Source organism: Cherax quadricarinatus, chromosome 3 (assembly GCF_038502225.1).
Source record: "Cherax quadricarinatus isolate ZL_2023a chromosome 3, ASM3850222v1, whole genome shotgun sequence".
Taxonomy (NCBI): Eukaryota; Metazoa; Arthropoda; class Malacostraca; order Decapoda; family Parastacidae; genus Cherax; species Cherax quadricarinatus.
This window is the reverse complement of record NC_091294.1, coordinates 56,172,221-56,196,043: the sequence shown is the minus strand read 5'-3', so window position 1 is coordinate 56,196,043 and position 23,823 is coordinate 56,172,221. Positions and strand designations below refer to the sequence as shown.

The window sequence follows — 23,823 nt, the reverse complement described above, 5'->3', positions numbered from 1 at the left end:
GAATACAAGTAAATAAAAGTTTACCGGGTGAGCGGCAGTCGCCGCTGTTGCCGCCAGCAGATCAATTTCAGCAAACTTCAGGACTCTATATCTCGGTAAGTACTGATGGGAAAAATTTTTTTTTGGGACTAAAACAATCAGAAAAATAATCTTAACATTTTCATAAGAAAAAATAATTTTTTTTTTTTTCGAATATTTTGCGACACCAGAAGCAACTTCAGGATTTGGCCCTTCGACAGTCAAAGGGTTAATTGGGACAGTGATGAAATAAGACATTTGTATTTGGAAAATAATGTTTATTTGAAAAATACATGGCAGTGATATGGCAGATAATTGATTTAAGAAGAGATATGACTACCCTTTACTTTTATAAGCATTGCTGCACACTTAGGCATAGAATCAACCATTGTTGAGCACATTTTGGCAAGTTCTTCGTTGTGGTACCATATCTTAATAACAGCAGCAACTAGCTTCTCCACAGTTGAACAGTCCTAGTTCATGATCGTGCATTTAGTTATTGCCCATAGATTCTCAATTGGGTTGAGGTCAGGAGAGTTTCCAGGCCAGTTCAGAATGTTTATCCAACTTTCTTTGAAGAATGTCAGCATTTTTCGGGAAGTGTGGCATGGAGCAAGATTCTGCTGGAAAATGCCTTCTCCATCAGGAAAATCTCTATCCACAGTCCACAATAGCAAGCAAATGAGTTACCAGGATTGCTTGTATTTGTGACTGTTCATCATTTCCTTAACCCCTTCGGTATTGGTCCCATAAAATTATGGCTTTGAAGCTCTTGTTGGTCACGTAAAACAACGCCAAAATTCTAGCAGCTTCAGATCTTGCGGGAGAAAGCTGGGAGGCCCACATATGAGAGAATGGGTCTGCATGGTCAGTGTGTGCAGTATTAAAAAATCCTGCAGTAAGCAGTGCATAATGAGAAAAAATTGCGACCATGTTTTTGGTTTAAAATAATGACTTTGTGGTGTATTTTTGTATGGTATTTATGGTTGTATTCTCATTTTCTTGGTCTCAGTTGATAGAATGGAAGATATATTACAAAATTAAAGGTGATTTTGAATGGTTTACTGAATAAAAGTGGCTTGAAATTGAGCTCAAAGTAGCGGAAATGTTAGATTTTTGACGATGTTCAAGAGTAAACAAATTACGTCATGCATCTAATACATGTCAACTGGTGGGTCTAATATGCATTCATAAATGCGCTGATATTATTTATACAACTATTACAATTATGCAGTAGTCTGAATAACAGTAAATCATCTATTTTTTGTGTGAATGAAAATTCAAAATGAAAAGCAAGCATAGTATAAGAAGGGCCTGGAGATGTGACTTATGAACAGATAAAATGTTATTTTAGTGCCAGGAATGTTTGCATTGTTTATTCTGGCCCCTGTTTTGAAATTGGCCTTTCCTGAATTTTGTGTGAAATTGGCCAAATTAGCAATTTCTGATCACTTTTTTGTGTAGTTGAAATAGGTAAACAGGCAGTTTCTTGTACTCAATAGAATAAAAGGAGTTCTAGTGAAAGAATTTTGAGTTTGGTTGAGTGAAGCAAAGGAATTGGCCGAAAATAGGGCTCAGAGTTGTCAAAATCACCGATGCATAAATATTGCCGAGACCACTAACTTCGCAATAGCGTAATTCTGTAAGTTTTCCATCAAATTTTAAACTTTTGGTTTCATTAACTTCGGGAAAAGATTATCATTTCATAAGAATTGGGGGGGGGGGGGGCTCTTTGACACTATGAGCAAGTTTGTGAGCAGGGGTCTTGATGCTCAAAAGGTTAACAATAACAAGCTGTCCAGGGCATTTAGTAGTAAAACTACCCCAAAACAACATCTTAGGTGGGTGTTTTGGCACTTGTTGAATGTGTCCATTCTGAAGAGGTTTGCCTTTGCTCCCTCTCATTACCACTGATCTGTACTTGTGTATTTCAGAATGTGGCTCATCTGAAAATATAACTTTTCTCCATTCATATGTCATGCATCCCTTATGATCAAGTACCTACCACAGCCATTTTTTTTTTCATAGCAGCAGTCAGTAATTGTTTCTTTACCAGCTTTCTGACAGTTCTGCCATCTTTAAAGAACCTTCATCAAACAGTGGAAGAATCAACATTTATGCCAGCTGAAGCCAGGTTTCTCTGTAGATCTATGCTGGTTTTCTTGGGGTCCTTCACACTATTTCTTTTGATAACCTTTTCATTGTTTTTTTCCGCATCTTCCTTGACACTGTGCTTCATAATCACCAGTGCTGTTAGCTGTCTTCAGAATATGACCAACAGCCAACTCTGCTAGGTTCAAATTTTCGGTGATCTGTCTGATATTCAAATCAGCATCTTCTGTAAGAGCTACAATACTTTCACGCTTCCTAGGTTTAACACCCCCTCGTGAATTTCAGCAGTAATCACGAATTGAAGGGAGAATTTGGCAAAACCACATTCATGCATGGAGCACGCTTGCAGGAATAGCCTTACAGAACAGCAGCTGTTGTAGCACTGATGAGTCGCAGGGTAACACCACAGCTGGATGGTTGCCAGAAGTCGGTAGCAAACCCTTCTGAAAAGAAAAGAGCCCAAACTACAATAATTAAGCTGGAGGCTAAAACATACTATGAGATAATCGAGAAATTTACTCCTGTCCCAATTAATTTGCACACTACTGTACTTCACACATTGAATCTGTGCTTGGGGACCCACTTTGGCTACACACCTCAGTACAGTTAGAAGTTAACAGAAGGTAGCTCTCAAAACAATCACAAACACAAACTCTGTCATTCCATAAACCTACTAAATATAAATGCTGTTTGTACATACTACTGCTCAATCTACATGTTCAAAACATTACACTATAATACTGACAAAACTCAGGCAATTCGTAGAGGAATTGCCCGAGTTCTGTCAAACAAATACCTATTTGATATTCCTCGTATTTGATACAAATGCCTGTTTGATATCCCTCATATTTGATGGAATATCCATAGAAATTCTATGCAAATTTAAGGACCAAAAATATGTAATAGCTTAAGAAAAATAGTCTTATTTTAAAATGAAGCTAAAGCAAGCATTCTGCGCTTAACGACTGAAATCATATCACTTGCCCAATCTTTTTTTTGTAGATATCATTAAATGTTTTGTATTTGCTTTCCCATATGAGCATTACTGCTTTAATAATCTGTATTGAGCTTTGTTACTTAAATTAATAATTATTCTATAGTTTTTAAGTTACAGTATTGTATTACGTGTCACCTAACATAAAAAACTGTATCTGAGAATGTATCCAATGTTCTGGACTCTAATTTCATTTATTCACATTGTCATATATTTTAATACTATTTTAATCTACTCTCATGTGTTCATGTTTACTATATTCATTGTATATGCATAGGAGCAATGTTTATTATGGCTATAATGCATAATCAGGGACTTTCCATGGATACTATCAGATATCATCCAGTCTTGTAAAACGGTGTTTTTTTATCTTGTGGATTTAAAAAAAAAAAGTTTGTTCATATAGATAATATAACATGTGTTGTTGGAGTATGAGAAAGGTAATATTTAATGAAGTGATTCAGGGGAAACTGGTTAACCAGACTTGAGTCCTGGAGGTGGAAACTACAGTGCCTGCACTCTGGAGGGGTGAGGATATTTGTAGTTTGGAGCGGCACATGAACTGTAGTATCAAGAATGCCTTTGGCAAGACAGTGATTGAGTAAGTGATGGTGAAAGTGTTTCTCTTTTTTGGGTCACCTTACTGTGGTGGGAGACTATTAGTGTGTTAAAAGAAAAAAAAAAGAAAATGTATGTTTGGAATGTGCTCCTGTTATATGAAAACTACTAAAGGGTAACATTTCATACTTTAATAGGGATAGCATAGTGGCATACACACTATGCTATTTCTATTAAAATATGACAGAACTATGTAAGATACAACTGCATAGTGGAGTATACATAGTGGAGTATACACAGACACAGGCGTACTGTGTAAGGTACAGGTGCACAGTGATACATGTGTGTGTATGTGTGCATGCACACACACACGTCTCAACCCCTGCAACCACAATTAGGTGAGTACACACACACACACACACACACACACACACACACACACACACACACACACACACACACACACACACACACACACACACACACACACTCACTCACACACACACTCACTCACTCACACACACACTCACTCACTCACTCACACACACACTCACTCACTCACTCACTCACTCACTTTCTCACTTTCTCACTTTCTCACTTTCTCACTTTCTCACTTTATCACTTTCTCACTTTCTCACTTTCTCACTTTCTCACTTTCTCACTTTCTCACTTTCTCTCTCTCTCTCTCTCTCTCTCTCTCTCTCTCTCTCTCTCTCTCTCTCTCTCTCTCTCTCTCTCTCTCTCTCTCTCTCTCTCTCTCTCTCTCTCTCTCTCTCTCTCTCATATGCATAAATACACCATAATACATGTATGTAGGCTATAGATATATAAAAAAATTGTTCTGTATTTATATTTTTTTCATTCAACAGGGGCAGGTGCCGCCATTGCACCACCCCCATCCTTGGGGGCAGATGATGGAACTACATCTCCAGCTGGTGCAAATAAAGGACCTAATTTTACTGGTCTTGGGAGTACCATTGCTGCAAAAATTATGGCAAAATATGGTTTTAAGGTATGGTACATTAATATTGGATGATATACTCTTCTAAGTTAGGTTGGTAGACAGCAACTGCCCAGGGAGGTACTACCGTCCTGCCAACTGAGTGTGAAACAGAAACCTGTAATTGTTTTACATGATGGCAGGATTGCTTGTATTGTTGCCTGTCTCATGAACATGCAAGATTTCAGGTATGTCTTGCTACTTCTACTTGCACTTAGGTCACTCTACACATGCGTGTACAAGTATACATACATACATACATACATATATATATATATATATATATATATATATATATATATATATATATATATATATATATATATATATATATATATATATATATATATATATATATGGGTGGTTGCTGTCTACCAACCTACTACCTATATATATATATATATATATATATGGGTAGGCTCCAGGATGTACATGTTTATAGAGGGGCAACTGATATATCGGATCATTATTTAGTTGTAGCTACAGTTAGAGTAAGAGGTAGATGGGAAAAGAGGAAGGTGGCAACAACAAGTAAGAGGGAGGTGAAAGTGTATAAACTAAGGGAGGAGGAAGTTCGGGTGAGATATAAGCGACTATTGGCAGAAACGTGGGCTAGTGCAAAGATGAGTAGTGGGGGGGTTGAAGAGGGTTGGAATAGTTTTAAAAATGCAGTATTAGAATGTGGGGCAGAAGTTTGTGGTTATAGGAGGGTGGGGGCAGGAGGAAAGAGGAGTGATTGGTGGAATGATGAAGTAAAGGGTGTGATAAAAGAGAAAAAGGTAGCTTATGAGAGGTTTTTACAAAGCAGAAGTGTTATAAGAAGAGCAGAGTATATGGAGAGTAAAAGAAAGGTAAAGAGAGTGGTGAGAGAGTGCAAAAGGAGAGCAGATGATAGAGTGGGAGAGGCACTGTCAAGAAATTTTAATGAAAATAAGAAAAAATTTTGGAGTGAGTTAAACAAGTTAAGAAAGCCTAGGGAAAATATGGATTTGTCAGTTAAAAACAGAGTAGGGGAGTTAGTAGATGGGGAGATGGAGGTATTGGGAAGATGGCGAGAATATTTTGAGGAACTTTTAAATGTTAAGGAAGAAACAGAGGCAGTAATTTCATGCACTGGTCAGGGAGGTATACCATCTTTTAGGAGTGAAGAAGAGCAGAATGTAAGTGTGGGGGAGGTACGTGAGGCATTACGTAAAATGAAAGGGGGTAAAGCAGCTGGAACTGATGGGATCATGACAGAAATGTTAAAAGCAGGGGGGGATATAGTGTTGGAGTGGTTGGTACTTTTGTTTAATAAATGTATGAAAGAGGGGAAGGTACCTAGGGATTGGCAGAGAGCATGTATAGTCCCTTTATATAAAGGGAAAGGGGACAAAAGAGACTGTAAAAATTATAGAGGAATAAGCTTACTGAGTATACCAGGAAAAGTGTACGGTAGGGTTATAATTGAAAGAATTAGAGGTAAGACAGAATGTAGGATTGCGGATGAGCAAGGAGGTTTTAGAGTGGGTAGGGGATGTGTAGATCAGGTGTTTACATTGAAGCATATATGTGAACAGTATTTAGATAAAGATAGGGAAGTTTTTATTGCATTTATGGATTTAGAAAAGGCATATGATAGAGTGGATAGAGGAGCAATGTGGCAGATGTTGCAAGTATATGGAATAGGTGGTAAGTTACTAAATGCTGTAAAGAGTTTTTATGAGGATAGGGAGGCTCAGGTTAGGGTGTGTAGAAGAGAGGGAGACTACTTCCCGGTAAAAGTAGGTCTTAGACAGGGATGTGTAATGTCACCATGGTTGTTTAATATATTTATAGATGGGGTTGTTAAGGAAGTAAATGCTAGGGTGTTTGGGAGAGGGGTGGGATTACATTATGGGGAATCAAATTCAAAATGGGAATTGACACAGTTACTTTTTGCTGATGATACTGTGCTTATGGGAGATTCTAAAGAAAAATTGCAAAGGTTAGTGGATGAGTTTGGGAATGTGTGTAAAGGTAGAAAGTTGAAAGTGAACATAGAAAAGAGTAAGGTGATGAGGGTGTCAAATGATTTAGATAAAGAAAAATTGGATATCAAATTGGGGAGGAGGAGTATGGAAGAAGTGAATGTTTTCAGATACTTGGGAGTTGACGTGTCGGCAGATGGATTTATGAAGGATGAGGTTAATCATAGAATTGATGAGGGAAAAAAGGTGAGTGGTGCGTTGAGGTATATGTGGAGTCAAAAAACGTTATCTATGGAGGCAAAGAAGGGAATGTATGAAAGTATAGTAGTACCAACAATCTTATATGGGTGTGAAGCTTGGGTGGTAAATGCAGTAGCGAAGAGACGGTTGGAGGCAGTGGAGATGTCCTGTTTAAGGGCAATGTGTGGTGTAAATATTATGCAGAAAATTCGGAGTGTGGAAATTAGGAGAAGGTGTGGAGTTAATAAAAGTATTAGTCAGAGGGCAGAAGAGGGGTTGTTGAGGTAGTTTGGTCATTTAGAGAGAATGGATCAAAGTAGAATGACATGGAAAGCATATAAATCTATAGGGGAAGGAAGGCGGGGTAGGGGTCGTCGTCGAAAGGGTTGGAGAGAGGGGGTAAAGGAGGTTTTGTGGGTAAGGGGCTTGGACTTCCAGCAAGCGTGCGTGAGCGTGTTAGATAGGAGTGAATGGAGACGAATGGTACTTGGGACCTGACGATCTGTTGGAGTGTGCGCAGGGTAATATTTAGTGAAGGGATTCAGGGAAACCGGTTATTTTCATATAGTCGGACTTGAGTCCTGGAAATGGGAAGTACAATGCCTGCACTTTAAAGGAGGGGTTTGGGATATTGGCAGTTTGGAGGGATATGTTGTGTATCTTTATATGTGTATGCTTCTAGACTGTTGTATTCTGAGCACCTCTGCAAAAACAGTGATAATGTGCGAGCGTGGTGAAAGTGTTGAATGATGATGAAAGTATTTTCTTTTTGGGGATTTTCTTTCTTTTTTGGGTCACCCTGCCTCGGTGGGAGACGGCTGACTTGTTGAAAAAAAAAAAAAACAAAAAAAAAAATATATAAATATATATATATATATATATATAATATATATATATATATATATATAATATATATATATATATATATATATATATATATATATATATATATATATATATATATATATATATATATATATATATATATATATATATATATATATATATATATATATTAAAGGTAGTAGGTTGGTAGACAGCAACCACCCAGGGAGGTACTACCGTCCTGCCAAGTGAGTGTAAAACGAAAGCCTGTAATTGTTTTACATGATGGTAGGATTGCTGGTGTCTTTTGTCTGTCTCATAAATATGCAAGATTACAGGTACGTCTTGCTACTTCTACTTACACTTAGGTCACACTACACATACATGTACACGTTTATTTATACACACTCATCTGAGTTTTCTTTGATTTTATCTTAATAGTTCTTGGTCTTATTACTTTTCCTTTTATATCCATGGGGAAGTGGAATAAGAATCTTTCCTCCGTAAGCCATGCATGTTGTAAAAGTCAACTAAAATGCCGGGAACAATGGGCTAGTAACCCCTTTTCCTGTAAAGATTACTAAAAAGAATAAGAAGAAGAAAATTGTCAAAGTGGGAAGTCTGAATGTGCGTGGATGTTGTGCAAATGATAAGAAAGAGATGATTGTGGATGTTATGAATGAGAAGAAACTGGATGTCCTGGCTTTAAGTGAAACAAAGCTGAAGGGGGTGGGAGAGTTTCAATGGAGAGGAATAAATGGGATTAGGTCAGGGGTTTCAAATAGAGTTAGAGCTAAAGAAGGAGTAGCAATAATGTTGAAGGATAAGCTATGGCAGGAAAAGAGGGACTACAAATGTATAAATTCAAGGATTATGTGGAGTAAAATAAAGATTGGATGTGAAAAGTGGGTTATAGTAAGCGTGTATGCACCTGGAGAAGAGAGAAGTGTAGAGGAGAGAGAGAGATTCTGGGAAATGTTGAGTGAATGCGTGGGGAGTTTTGAATCAAGTGTGAGAGTAATGGTGGTTGGGGATTTCAATGCTAAAGTGGGTAAAAATGTTATGGAGGGAGTAGTAGGTAATTTTGGGGTGCCAGGGGTAAATGTAAATGGGGAGCCTTTAATTGAGCTATGTGTAGAAAGAAATTTGGTAATAAGTAATACATATTTTATGAAAAAGAGGATAAATAAATATACAAGGTATGATGTAGCACGTAATGAAAGTAGTTTGTTAGATTATGTATTGGTGGATAAAAGGTTGATGGGTAGGCTCCAGGATGTACATGTTTATAGAGGGGCAACTGATATATCGGATCATTATTTAGTTGTAGCTACAGTTAGAGTAAGAGGTAGATGGGAAAAGAGGAAGGTGGCAACAACAAGTAAGAGGGAGGTGAAAGTGTATAAACTAAAGGAGGAGGAAGTTCGCGCGAGATATAAGCGACTATTGGCAGAAAGGTGGGCTAGTGCAAAGATGAGTAGTGGGGGGGGTTGAAGAGGGTTGGAATAGTTTTAAAAATGCAGTATTAGAATGTGGGGCAGAAGTTTGTGGTTATAGGAGGGTGGGGGCAGGAGGAAAGAGGAGTGATTGGTGGAATGATGAAGTAAAGGGTGTGATAAAAGAGAAAAAGGTAGCTTACGAGAGGTTTTTACAAAGCAGAAGTGTTATAAGAAGAGCAGAGTATATGGAGAGTAAAAGAAAGGTGAAGAGAGTGGTGAGAGAGTGCAAAAGGAGAGCAGATGAAAGAATGGGAGAGGCACTGTCAAGAAATTTTAATGAAAATAAGAAAAAATTTTGGAGTGAGTTAAACAAGTTAAGAAAGCCTAGGGAAAGTATGGATTTGTCAGTTAAAAACAGAGTAGGGGAGTTAGTAGATGGGGAGAGGGAGGTATTAGGTAGATGGCGAGAATATTTTGAGGAACTTTTAAATGTTAAGGAAGAAAGGGAGGCGGTAATTTCATGCACTGGCCAGGGAGGTATACCATCTTTTAGGAGTGAAGAAGAGCAGACTGTAAGTGTGGTGGAGGTACGTGAGGCATTACGTAGAATGAAAGGGGGTAAAGCAGCTGGAACTGATGGGATCATGACAGAAATGTTAAAAGCAGGGGGGGATATAGTGTTGGAGTGGTTGGTACTTTTGTTTAATAAATGTATGAAAGAGGGGAACGTACCTAGGGATTGGCGGAGAGTATGTATAGTCCCTTTATATAAATTGAAAGGGGACAAAAGAGATTGTAAAAATTATAGAGGAATAAGTTTACTGAGTATACCAGGAAAAGTATACGGTAGGGTTATAATTGAAAGAATTAGAAGTAAGACAGAATGTAGAATTGCGGACGAACAAGGAGGTTTCAGAGTGGGTAGGGGATGTGTAGATCAAGTGTTTACATTGAAGCATATATGTGAACAGTATTTAGATAAAGGTAGGGAAGTTTTTATTGCATTTATGGATTTAGAAAAGGCATATGATAGAGTGGATAGAGGAGCAATGTGGCAGATGTTGCAAGTATATGGAATAGGTGGTAAGTTACTAAATGCTGTAAAGAGCTTTTATGAGGATAGTGAGGCTCAGGTTAGGGTGTGTAGAAGAGAGGGAGAATACTTCCCGGTAAAAGTAGGTCTTAGACAGGGATGTGTAATGTCACCATGGTTGTTTAATATATTTATAGATGGGGTTGTAAAAGAAGTAAATGCTAGGGTGTTCGGGAGAGGGGTGGGATTAAATTATGGGGAATCAAATTCAAAATGGGAATTGACACAGTTACTTTTTGCTGATGATACTGTGCTTATGGGAGATTCTAAAGAAAAATTGCAAAGGTTAGTGGATGAGTTTGAGAATGTGTGTAAAGGTAGAAAGTTGAAAGTGAACATAGAAAAGAGTAAGGTGATGAGGGTATCAAATGATTTAGATAAAGAAAAATTGGATATCAAATTGGGGAGGAGGAGTATGGAAGAAGTGAATGTTTTCAGATACTTGGGAGTTGACGTGTCGGCGGATGGATTTATGAAGGATGAGGTTAATCATAGAATTGATGAGGGAAAAAAGGTGAGTGGTGCGTTGAGGTATATGTGGAGTCAAAAAACGTTATCTATGGAGGCAAAGAAGGGAATGTATGAAAGTATAGTAGTACCAACACTCTTATATGGATGTGAAGCTTGGGTGGTAAATGCAGCAGCGAGGAGACGGTTGGAGGCAGTGGAGATGTCCTGTCTAAGGGCAATGTGTGGTGTAAATATTATGCAGAAAATTCGGAGTGTGGAAATTAGGAGAAGGTGTGGAGTTAATAAAAGCATTAGTCAGAGGGCAGAAGAGGGGTTGTTGAGGTGGTTTGGTCATTTAGAGAGAATGGATCAAAGTAGAATGACATGGAAAGCATATAAATCTATAGGGGAAGGAAGGAGGGTAGGGGTCGTCCTCGAAAGGGTTGGAGAGAGGGGGTTAAGGAGGTTTTGTGGGTGAGGGGCTTGGACTTCCAGCAAGCGTGCATGAGCGTGTTAGATAGGAGTGAATGGAGACGAATGATACTTGGGACCTGACGATCTGTTGGAGTGTGTGCAGGGTAATATTTAGTGAAGGGATTCAGGGAAACCGGTTATTTTCATATAGTCGGACTTGAGTCCTGGAAATGGGAAGTACAATGCCTGCACTTTAAAGGAGGGGTTTGGGATATTGGCAGTTTGGAGGGATATGTTGTGTATCTCTATACGTATATGCTTCTAAACTGTTATATTCTGAGCACCTCTGCAAAAGCAGTGATAATGTGTGAGTGTGGTGAAAGTGTTGAATGATGATGAAAGTATTTTCTTTTTGGGGATTTTCTTTCTTTTTTTGGGTCACCCTGCCTCGGTGGGAGACGACCGACTTGTTGAAATAAATATATATATATATATATATATATATATATATATATATATATATATATATATATATATATATATATATATATATATATATGTCGTGCCGAATAGGCAGAATTTGCGATCTTGGCTTAAATAGCAACGTTCATCTTGCCATATAGGACAAGTGAAAATTTTTGTACGCAATAATTTCGCCAAAATCATTCTGAACCTAACGAAAAAAAATATATTTCACTGTGTTTGTTTAGTATTAAATTATTGTAAACAAATCTAAAAAATATTTAGTTGGGTTAGGTTAAAATAAATTGTTCTTGTTATAATTAGGTTAGGTAAGTTTTCTAAAATTCTTTTGATGCAAAATTAAAAATTTTTACATAAACATTAATGAAAAAAATATATCTTTAAACGTATAAGAGAAAATTTTAGAAAGGATTTAATTTTAAATGAGTTCTTGCTAATTGACCAGTTTTACATATTCGGCACGACATATATATATATATATATATATATATATATATATATATATATATATATATAATAATATATATATATATATATATATATATATATAATAATATATATATATATATATATATATATATATATATATATATATATTATATATATATATATATATATATATATATATATACAGTGGACCCCCGCATAACGGACGCCTTGCATAACGGACAATCCGCATAGCGGACGCTTTGATCGCTAAAATTTTGCCCCGCATAGCGCCCAAAAACCCGCTCAGCGGCCTTCGTCCGAGACGCGTCCAATGTGCGGCCTGAGCCAGCCTCATATGTTCCGCCGGTGGCATTGTTTACCAGCCAGCCTCCGCGGTAACATTCAAGCATACAATCGGAATATTTCGTATTATTACAGTGTTTTCGGTGCTGTTTCTGGAAAATAAGTGACCATGGGCCCCAAGAAAGCTTCTAGTTCCAACCCTACAGCAATAAGGGTTAGAATTCCTATAGAAATGAAGAAAGAGATCATTGATAAGTATGAAAGTGGAGTGCGTATCACCGACCTGGTCAGGTTGTACAAGAAACCCAAATCAACCATCTCTTCTATTGTGGCCAAGAAAACGGCAATCAAGGAAGCTGTTCTTGCCAAAGGTTTAACTGTGTTTTCGAAACAAAGATCGCAAGTGATGGAAGATGTTGAGAGACTCTTATTGGTGTGGATAAATGAAAAACAGCTAGCAGGAGATAGCGTCTCTCAAGCGATCATATGTGAAAAGGCTAGGAAGTTGCATGAGGATTTAATTAAAAAAATGCCTGCAACTAGTGATGATGTGAGTGAATTTAAGGCCAGCAAAGGTTGGTTTGAGAGATTTAAGAAGCGTAGTGGCATCCATAGTGTGATAAGGCATGGTGAGGCTGCCAGTTCGGACCACAAAGCGGCTGAAAAATATGTGCAGGAATTCAAGGAGTACATAGAAACTGAAGGACTGAAACCTGAACAAGTGTTTAATTGTGATGAAACAGGCCTGTTCTGGAAGAAAATGCCAAGCAGGACCTACATTACTCAGGAGGAAAAGGCACTCCCAGGACATAAGCCTATGAAAGACAGGCTTACTTTGTTGATGTGTGCCAATGCTAGTGGTGATTGCAAAGTTAAGCCTTTATTAGTGTATCACTCTGAAACTCCCAGAGCGTTCAGGCAAAAGAATGTCCTCAAGGATAATTTGTGTGTGCTGTGGAGATCAAACAGTAAGGCATGGGTCACTAGGGACTTTTTCTATAACTGGTTACACCATGCATTTGCCCCCAATGTCAAAGATTACCTAACTGAAAAGAAATTAGAACTTAAGTGCCTCCTGGTGTTAGACAATGCCCCTGGTCATCCTACAGACGTGGCAGAGCGACTTTATGGGGACATGAGCTTCATTAAGGTGAAGTTTTTGCCTCCTAATACCACTCCTCTCCTGCAGCCCATGGACCAGCAGGTCATTTCCAACTTCAAGAAACTGTACACAAAAGCTCTGTTTCAAAAGTGCTTTGAAGTGACCACAGACACTCGATTGACTCTAAAAGAGTTTTGGAAGGATCACTTTAATATCCTCAATTGTGTAAACCTTATAGGTAAGGCTTGGGAGGGAGTGACTAAGAGAACCTTGAACTCTGCTTGGAAGAAACTGTGGCCAGAATGTGTAGACAAAAGGGATTTTGAAGGGTTTGAGGCTAACCCTGAGAGGAGTATACCAGTTGAGGAATCAATTGTGGCATTGGGGAAGTCCTTGGGGTTGGAGGTTAGTGGGGATGATGTGGAAGAGTTGGTGGAGGAGGACAATGAAGAACTAACCACTGATGAGCTGATAGATCAACTTCAAGAGCAAGAGGCCAGACCTGCAGAAACTGGTTCAAAGGAGGGGAGAGAGAAATTGAAGGAATTGCCTACTTCAAAGATTAAGGAAATGTGTGCAAAATGGCTTGAAGTGCAAACCTTTTTTGATGAAAATCACCCTCACACAGCTATTGCAAGCCGTGCTGGTGACTGTTACAATGACAATGTTGTGAACCACTTTAGACAAATCATAAAGGAACGAGAGGTACAGGCCACTATGGACAGATATGTTGTGCGAAAGAAGTCCAGTGACTCTGAAGCTGGTCCTAGTGGCATTAAAAGAAGAAGGGAAGTAACCCCAGAAAAGGACTTGCCTCCTCAAGTCTTAATGGAAGGGGATTCCCCTTCTAAACACTAACACTCTCTCTCCCCTCCTCCCATCCCATCAATCATCACCAGATCTTCAATAAAAGTAAGTGTCATGTAATTGTGCATGCCTTTTTCAGTTTGTGTGTACTAAAATTAACATTTTTTTGTGGTAAAAAAAATTTTTTTTCATACTTTTGGGTGTCTTGCACGGATTAATTTTATTTCCATTATTTCTTATGGGGAAAATTCATTCACATAGCGAACATTTCGCATAACAGCCAGCCCTCTTGCACGGATTAAGGTCGCTATGCGGGGGTCCACTGAATATATATATATATATATATTCTAGGTAGTAGGTTGGTAAACAGCAACCACCCAGGGAGGTACTACCGTCTTGCCAAGTGAGTGTACAACGAAAGCCTGTAATTGTTTTACATGATGGTACTATTGCTGGTGTCTTTTGTCTGTCTCATAAACATGCAAGATTTCATGTATGTCTTGCTACTTCTACTTGCATTTAGGTCACACTACACATACATGTACAAGCATATATATACACACACACACCCCTCTGGGTTTTCTTCTATTTTCTTTCTAGTTCTTGTTCTTGTTTATTTCCTCTTACCTCCATGGGGAAGTGGAACAGAATTCTTCCTCCGTAAGCCATGCGTGTTGTAAGAGGCGACTAAAATGCCGGGAACAAGGGGCTAGTAACCTCTTCTCCTGTATATATTACTAAATGTAAAAGGAGAAACTTTCGTTTTTCCTTTTGGGCCACCCTGCCTTGGTGGGATACGGCCGATGTGTTGAAAGAAAGAAGATATATATATATATATATATATATATATAAACACATGTACATGTTTATTTTTTTTTTTATTATCACACTGGCCGATTCCCACCAAGGCAGGGTGGCCCGAAAAAGAAAAACTTTCACCATCATTCACTCCATCACTGTCTTGCCAGAAGGGTCCTTTACACTACAGTTTTTAAACTGCAACATTAACACCCCTCCTTCAGAGTGTAGGCACTGCACATCCCATCTCCAGGACTCAAGTCCGGCCTGCCGGTTTCCCTGAACCCCTTCATAAATGTTACTTTGCTCACACTCCAACAGCACGTCAAGTATTAAAAACCATTCGTCTCCATTCACTCCTATCAAACACGCTCATGCACGCCTGCTGGAAGTCCAAGCCCCTCGCACACAAAACCTCCTTTACCCCCTCCCTCCAACCTTTCCTAGGTCTACCCCTACGCCGCCTTCCTTCCACTACAGACTGATACACTCTTGAAGTCATTCTGTTTCGCTCCATTCTCTCTACATGTCCGAACCACCTCAACAACCCTTCCTCAGCCCTCTGGACAACAGTTTTGGTAATCCCGCACCTCCTCCTAACTTCCAAACTACGAATTCTCTGCATTATATTCACACCACACATTGACCTCAGACATGACATCTCCACTGCCTCCAGCCTTCTCCTCGCTGCAACATTCATCACCCATGCTTCACACCCATATAAGAGTGTTGGTAAAACTATACTATTATACATTCCCCTCTTTGCCTCCAAGGACAAAGTTCTTTGTCTCCACAGACTCCTAAGTGCACCACTCACCCTTTTCCCCTCATCAATTCTATGATTCACCTCATCCTTCATAGACCCATCCGCTGACACATCCACTCCCAAATATCTGAATACATTCACCTCCTCCATACTCTCTCCCTCCAATCTGATATCCAATCTTTCATCACCTAATCTTTTTGTTATCCTCATAACCTTACTCTTTCCTGTATTCACTTTTAATTTTCTTCTTTTGCACACCCTACCAAATTCATCCACCAATCTCTGCAACTTCTCTTCAGAATCTCCCAAGAGCACAGTGTCATCAGCAAAGAGCAATTGTGACAACTCCCACTTTATGTGTGATTCTTTATCTTTTAACTCCACGCCTCTTGTCAAGACCCTCGCATTTACTTCTCTTACAACCCCATCTATAAATATATTAAACAACCACGGTGACATCACACATCCTTGTCTAAGGCCTACTTTTACTGGGAAATAATTTCCCTCTTTCCTATGTACTCTAACTTGAGCCTCACTATCCTCGTAAAAACTCTTCACTGCTTTCAGTAACCTACCTCCTACACCATACACCTGCAACATCTGCCACATTGCCCCCCTATCCACCCTGTCATACGCCTTTTCCAAATCCATAAATGCCACAAAGACCTCTTTAGCCTTATCTAAATACTGTTCACTTATATGTTTCACTGTAAACACCTGGTCCACACACCCCCTACCTTTCCTAAAGCCTCCTTGTTCATCTGCTATCCTATTCTCCGTCTTACTTTTAATTCTTTCAATAATAACTCTACCATACACTTTACCAGGTATACTCAACAGACTTATCCCCCTATAATTTTTGCACTCTCTTTTGTCCCCTTTGCCTTTATACAAAGGAACTATGCATGCTCTCTGCCAATCCCTAGGTACCTTACCCTCTTCCATACATTTATTAAATAATTGCACCAACCACTCCAAAACTATATCCCCACCTGCTTTTAACATTTCTATCTTTATCCCATCAATCCCGGCTGCCTTACCCCCTTTCATTTTACCTACTGCCTCACGAACTTCCCCCACACTCACAACTGGCTCTTCTTCACTCCTACAAGATGTTATTCCTCCTTGCCCTATACACGAAATCACAGCTTCCCTATCTTCATCAACATTTAACAATTCCTCAAAATATTCCCTCCATCTTCCCAATACCTCTAACTCTCCATTTAATAACTCTCCTCTCCTATTTTTAACTGACAAATCCATTTGTTCTCTAGGCTTCCTTAACTTGTTAATCTCACTCCAAAACTTTTTCTTATTTTCAACAAAATTTGTTGATAACATCTCACCCACTCTCTCATTTGCTCTCTTTTTACATTGCTTCACCACTCTCTTAACCTCTCTCTTTTTCTCCATATACTCTTCCCTCCTTGCATCACTTCTACTTTGTAAAAACTTCTCATATGCTAACTTTTTCTCCCTTACTACTCTCTTTACATCATCATTCCACCAATCGCTCCTCTTCCCTCCCGCACCCACTTTCCTGTAACCACAAACTTCTGCTGAACACTCTAACACTACATTTTTAAACCTATCCCATACCTCATCGACCCCATTGCCTATGCTCTCATTAGCCCATCTATCCTCCAATAGCTGTTTGTATCTTACCCTAACTGCCTCCTCTTTTAGTTTATAAACCTTCACCTTTCTCTTCCCTGATGCTTCTATTCTCCTTGTATCCCATCTACCTTTACTCTCAGTGTAGCTATAACTAGAAAGTGATCTAATATATCTGTGGCCCCTCTATAAACATGTACATCCTGAAGTCTACTCAACAGTCTTTTATCTACCAATATATAATCCAACAAACTACTGTCATTTTGCCCTACATCATATCTTGTATACTTATTTATCCTCTTTTTCTTAAAATATGTATTACCTATAACTAAACCCCTTTCTATCCTGAAGTCTACTCAGCAGTCTTTTATCTACCAATACATAATCCAACAAACTACTGTCATTTCGCCCTACATCATATCTTGTATACTTATTTATCCTCTTTTTCTTAAAATATGTATTACCTATAACTAAACCCCTTTCTATACAAAGTTCAATCAAAGGGCTCCCATTATCATTTTATATTATATTATATATATTATATATATATATGTTATATATATATAATATATATATACATATACATATATATATATATACATATATATATATATACATATACATATATATATATACATATACAGGAAGGCCCCGCTTTATGGCGTTTCACTTTACGGCGTTCCGCTAATACGGACATTTCAAATTATGACCAAAACTCGCTATACAGCTCCCCCACCTGACTTTCTAATACGGTCACCGTGCCCCACCCTGTTTGTTTACATTCTCCATGAGCTCAGTAAGCACTAAGTCTCTCCATTTTGTCTGGAAACTCCAAAATTTCAAATGTTTTTAAAAGTTATTTCATATTTTATATATACTCTGATAATTATACTTATGTATACCTGTACCTAAATAAACTTACATACTGTGCTGGCATGCAGGTACACATTAAAATTGGTAAGTGTCTTATGTCGCCAGACGTCATATTAGTAATGATAATAATAATCATCGAGTCATTTAACCCTTTGAGGGTCGACAGGCCCTCTCTGAAACTCGTTCTCAGGGTCGGCCAAATTTAAAAAAAAAAAAAATTATTTTTTCTTATGAAAAAATAGAGTTTTTTTTCTAAACATTATAGGATAAACAAAAAAAATTTACCATCAATACTTACGGAGATATGGATGCATGAAGTTTGCAGAAAATGAGCCGCGTATGGCAACAGCGGCGACTGCCGCTCACCCGGTAAACTTTAGTTTACTTGTATTTGAAGGTTTGTTGTTTTTTTCACTATTTTATTTTTTCACATAACTTATGTGGCCTATGAGACCAAAGTAAGGTGCAATGTACATATATACACTCGTTGTATACAACACAATAAGCACACAAACATAATTATCAATATATTGTTTACAAAACTTGTTTACAAAAACAAACAATACAAAACATTGTTTATTATTATTGTTCTATAATATATATACCAATATACAGTCACTGAACATATTCCTATTAGTTCTGCAGCTTGTGGAACTCTGAAACATGGTGTCATACACAATGGTGTTTTATCTTTCTCCCTCATTCTATCTCTTTCAATCTGTCTCTCTCTTTCTATCTGTCTGTCTATCTCTGTCTCACAGGTACACATAAATACAAGTATACATAGTATAAATTACCTAGGATAACCCAAGAAATCCAGACAAAGTGCTATACTCTGCTTGAAGATGTGAGTAAAAGTGATGACACAGTCTTGTGGCTCTCTGAGACAGAGAGCTAGACGGATAGACAGATAGACAGGGAGCTTGACAGACAGACAAATAGACAGACAGAAATGTTAGTGTACCAGTACCAGTGTACTAGTGTTCCACCCTCCTCCTCCTCTTCTTCCTCTTCCTCCTCTTCTTCCTCTTCCTCCTCTTCCCCCTACTCTTCCTCCTCTTCCCCCTACTCTTCCTCATACTCTTCCTCTTCCTCCTACTCTTCCTCTTCCTCCTCCTCCTCTTCCTCCTCCTCCTCTTCTTCCTCTTCCTCCTACTCTTCCTCTTCCTCCTACTCTTCCTCCTCCTCCTCCTCCTCCTCCTCTTCTTCCTCTTCCTCCTCTTCCCCCTAATCTTCCTCCTACTATTCCTCTTCCTCCTCCTCTTCCTCTTATTCCTCTTCCTCCTACTCTTCCTCTTCCTCCTCCTCCTCTTCCTCCTCCTCCTCTTCTTCCTCTTCCCCCTACTCTTCCTCCTTCTCCTTCTCCTCCTCCTCCATAGTGTAAATTACCAGGAGTCAGCAGCTGTCAAAATGACATATTGTCTCATTACTCACTCCCCCCTCCCGCCTGTCAAAACAATGGGGTCGGATGCTGCTTCCCTTCCTCCATTCTGTCTAATTATCTTTCTCCCTCATTCTATCTGTCTTTTTATCTCTGTCTCACAGGTACACATAAATACAAGTATACATAGTATAAATTACCTAGGATAACCCAAGAAACCCAGACAAAGTGCTATACTCTGCTTGAAGATGTGAGTAAAAGTGATGACACAGTCTTGTGGCTCTCTGAGAGCTAGACGGATAGACAGAGAGCTTGACAGACAGGCAAATAGACAGACAGAAATGTTAGTATACCAGCAAAAACAAAGGGAGGGAGATGTTTATCTCATCTTTTGGCATCAGCTCTACCCTCATTTACCCTCATCAAACGTCAGCACTTATCAGATGTTATCTCCCCTTATCTTGTTACTGTCATGGGTGAACATTTATTATTACATATTATTATTATTATTATTATTACCTATTATTATTATTATGTATTATTATTATTATGTATTATTATTATTATGTATTATTGTTATCATTACGTATTCTTCTTCTTCCTCCTCCTCCTCCTCTTCTTCTTCCTCCTCCTCCTCCTCCTCCTCCTCTTCTTCCTCCTCCTCCTCCTCCTCTTCTTCTTCCTCCTCCTCCTCCTCCTCCTCCTCCTCCTCTGCCTCCTCCTCCTCTTGCCTCCTCCTCCTCTTGCCTCCTCCTCCTCTTGCCTCCTCCTCCTCTGCCTCCTCCTCCTCTGCCTCCTCCTCCTCCTCCATTCTTGGAACAAGTTTGAAGAGCTTGTAGTTCATAATCACTATCACTATCATCACCAATGCTCACATCTGAGTCTGGGATTTTGGATAATAGGAGTTTCCTCTTTGATTCTGGTACAACTGAACGTGAACAAGATGGCCCAGCACCAGAGGTGGAAGGCTGTGGGTTGTCTGGGTTTTCCTCACTATTACCCATATTATGGTCATTAGTTTCGGTCAAAACCTCACCAGAACCTTGAAACTCATCTTCACTGTCACTTCCATCTGTATTAGAACTGTCACTGGGGAACAAAAGTGTCCCAATTCGCCGAGGAGTGAGGAACTTCTTACCACAGGGCACGGTGGAAATTGTGTACTATGATGGCATTCCCACAATGCACCACTGGGTCCCAGATTTTTTTCCTACTGCGCACACCCACCACACAGACCCATTCTCTCACATCTAGGCTTATCAGTCTTTTCCTGTGAGATTTGAGGCCGCTAGAATTTATGCGTACTAGTACGACAAAAACCCCTACGCGTAAGACGTACTAGTACGACCAAAACCCTCAAAGGGTTAAATGTCGTATATTACGTTAATATACACATTTTCATTAATCCATCCATGATATTTTTTTCAAAATTATATAATAAACACGATGCATAACATATAAATAAGATAAATACACCCCACAGTAGAATAAATAAACATAAATGTGAGATGTGGTAGCAGACGACTTGCACAAGTGACGCCATATTAGAAATGATAATAATAATAACAACAATACTCACCGAGTCTCATTAAATGTCGTATATTACGGTAATATACACATTTTCATTAATCCATCCATGATATTTTTTTCAAAATTATATAATAAACACGATGCATAACATATAAATAAGATAAATACACCCCACAGTAGAATAAATAAACATAAATGTGAGATGTGGTAGCAGACGACTTGCACAAGTGACGCCATATTAGAAATGATAATAATAATAACAATACTCACCGAGGTCTTTTTTATATCACCTCGTAAGTTGGATAATCTGTTCTCATAATACAATTTTTTTGCCCTTCTTATCAGGCTGGTTAGGATTGACGAGTAACGTTTTGTTTGGTCTCTGGTTATGTGACCCATTCTGTACTGCTTTTCATATCGGTGTTTTGTATTTATGGATTTGAGAATGCTGGGTGTTAGCCGGGGACTGTTCAGTCTCTTAGCTGTCATCTGTTTAGTTTTTTTAGGGCAGTGCTTGTTATAGTGGTATTGGGTCTTTTTTAGAAAATTATTAATACATTCGTCAATATCTGTATAGATTTCTAGCTCAGTGTGCCAGTCAATGTTTGTTACTGCTGTTGTGAAGTTATTAATGGCTGCCTCATTGTGAAGTCTGAAGGTGACTTTAGTAGTGTCTTGGGGTATTTTACCAAGAGTTGTTATGAGGAAAGTAGGGTAGTGGTCTGTGGTATTATCTGTAATTATGCCTGATTTTAAAGGGGATATGGTGTTGGTCCAGATGTGGTCAAGTAGGGAAACACTAGTCTCTGTAACTCTTGTAGGTTTTGTTACTGTTGGTAGCAACATGCAGTTACTCATTGTGTTTGTGAATTCAGTAACGTGTGGGTCCTGGTCTTGCAGGAGATTTATATTGAAGTCACCTGAGAGTAGTAAGTGATCTTTGTTCATGCGTGCATCAGTTATCATACTTCCTAGGTTTTGACTAAATTGGCTAATGTTTGACTGTGGAACTCTGTAGATGTTTATCAATGTGAGAGGTTTTTGTAGGTATTTGGATTTGAATTTAGCTATTATATATTCCCCATGTTCATCCCTTGTGCAAGTATTAGTGATACATTCTAGTTGGTCCGAGTAGTATATAGCTGTGCCACCCCCTTGTTGATCTGTCCTACAGTTGTGTATGGCTGTGTAACCAGGAATGGCATAGACATCTGTAGTATCAGGCTTTAGCCAGGTTTCAGTTAGTGTAATGATGGACATATTGGCATGCAAGGAATTTAGTAATGCTATGAGGTCATCATAATGCTTGCTTAAAGATCTGATATTGTAGTTAAAGACAGTTATGTTTTTGTTGGCTCTGAGAAGTGCCTTTGATTGTTCTGCTGTGTAGTAATTACAGTAACTGTTTGATTCATTTAAGTCATTCAATAAGAGGTTGGTATCAGGATCAATGCTTGTAATCATAAGATTTGTAGTGAATCTATAGTTAGAATTAAGTATAAAACAAAGTAAATATTCTAAAGCTAAAAAATAGCACCTGAATTATTTAACAAATGTAAAAATAATGAGCTAAGGTAGTTTTTTAAAGCTAAAATAAAGGAGACAATATAAAAGGGACTAAAATAATTTGTGGTGAACAAATAAAGTGATGATCAAATAATGGAGCTTGGGAATATGATAGTAGGTAGTACTTTAAAGGTAATTCTTTAAAGTTAGAATTATAATATAAAATTATAATATAAAAGGGACTAATATAAGTTGTGGTGAACAATAAAGTGGTAATCAAATAAATGAGCTTTGGAATATAATGGCAAAATAGTGAACTTATTACACTTTAGCACCTGAGAATAGCACCTTGATTATTTTAACAATTGTGAATATATGAACTAAGGTAGTTATATTATTTTTTTTTTTTTTATTATCACACCGGCCGATTCCCACCAAGGCAGGGTGGCCCGAAAAAGAAAAACTTTCACCATCATTCACTCCATCACTGTCTTGCCAGAAGGGTGCTTTACACTACAGTTTTTAAACTGCAACATTAACACCCCTCCTTCAGAGTGCAGGCACTGTACTTCCCATCTCCAGGACTCAAGTCCGGCCTGCCGGTTTCCCTGAATCCCTTCATAAATGTTACTTTGCTCACACTCCAACAGCACGTCAAGTATTAAAAACCATTTGTCTCCATTCACTCCTATCAAACACGCTCACGCATGCCTGCTGGAAGTCCAAGCCCCTCGCACACAAAACCTCCTTTACCCCCTCCCTCCAACCCTTCCTAGGCCGACCCCTACCCCGCCTTCCTTCCACTACAGACTGATACACTCTTGAAGTCATTCTGTTTCGCTCCATTCTCTCTACATGTCCGAACCACCTCAACAACCCTTCCTCAGCCCTCTGGACAACAGTTTTGGTAATCCCGCACCTCCTCCTAACTTCCAAACTACGAATTCTCTGCATTATATTCACACCACACATTGCCCTCAGACATGACATCTCCACTGCCTCCAGCCTTCTCCTCGCTGCAACATTCATCACCCACGCTTCACACCCATATAAGAGCGTTGGTAAAACTATACTCTCATACATTCCCCTCTTTGCCTCCAAGGACAAAGTCCTTTGTCTCCACAGACTCCTAAGTGCAC

General features: G+C 38.7%; 1 protein-coding gene across 11 annotated transcripts in view; it reads left to right on the top strand.

Annotated features, from left to right (window-relative positions):
* Spf45 (splicing factor 45) overlaps positions 1–23,823 on the top strand; it is a 234,094-nt gene that overhangs the window by 111,791 nt on the left and 98,480 nt on the right. For all 11 annotated transcript variants that reach the window (XR_011392857.1, XM_070091882.1, XM_070091877.1 and 8 more), the window contains one exon: positions 4,552–4,694. Coding sequence is in view for 10 of the 11 variants with exons in the window: in XM_070091882.1 (XP_069947983.1) it covers positions 4,552–4,694 (143 nt within the window). In the remaining variant the exon portion in view is untranslated. The remainder of the gene's footprint in view (positions 1–4,551; positions 4,695–23,823) is intronic.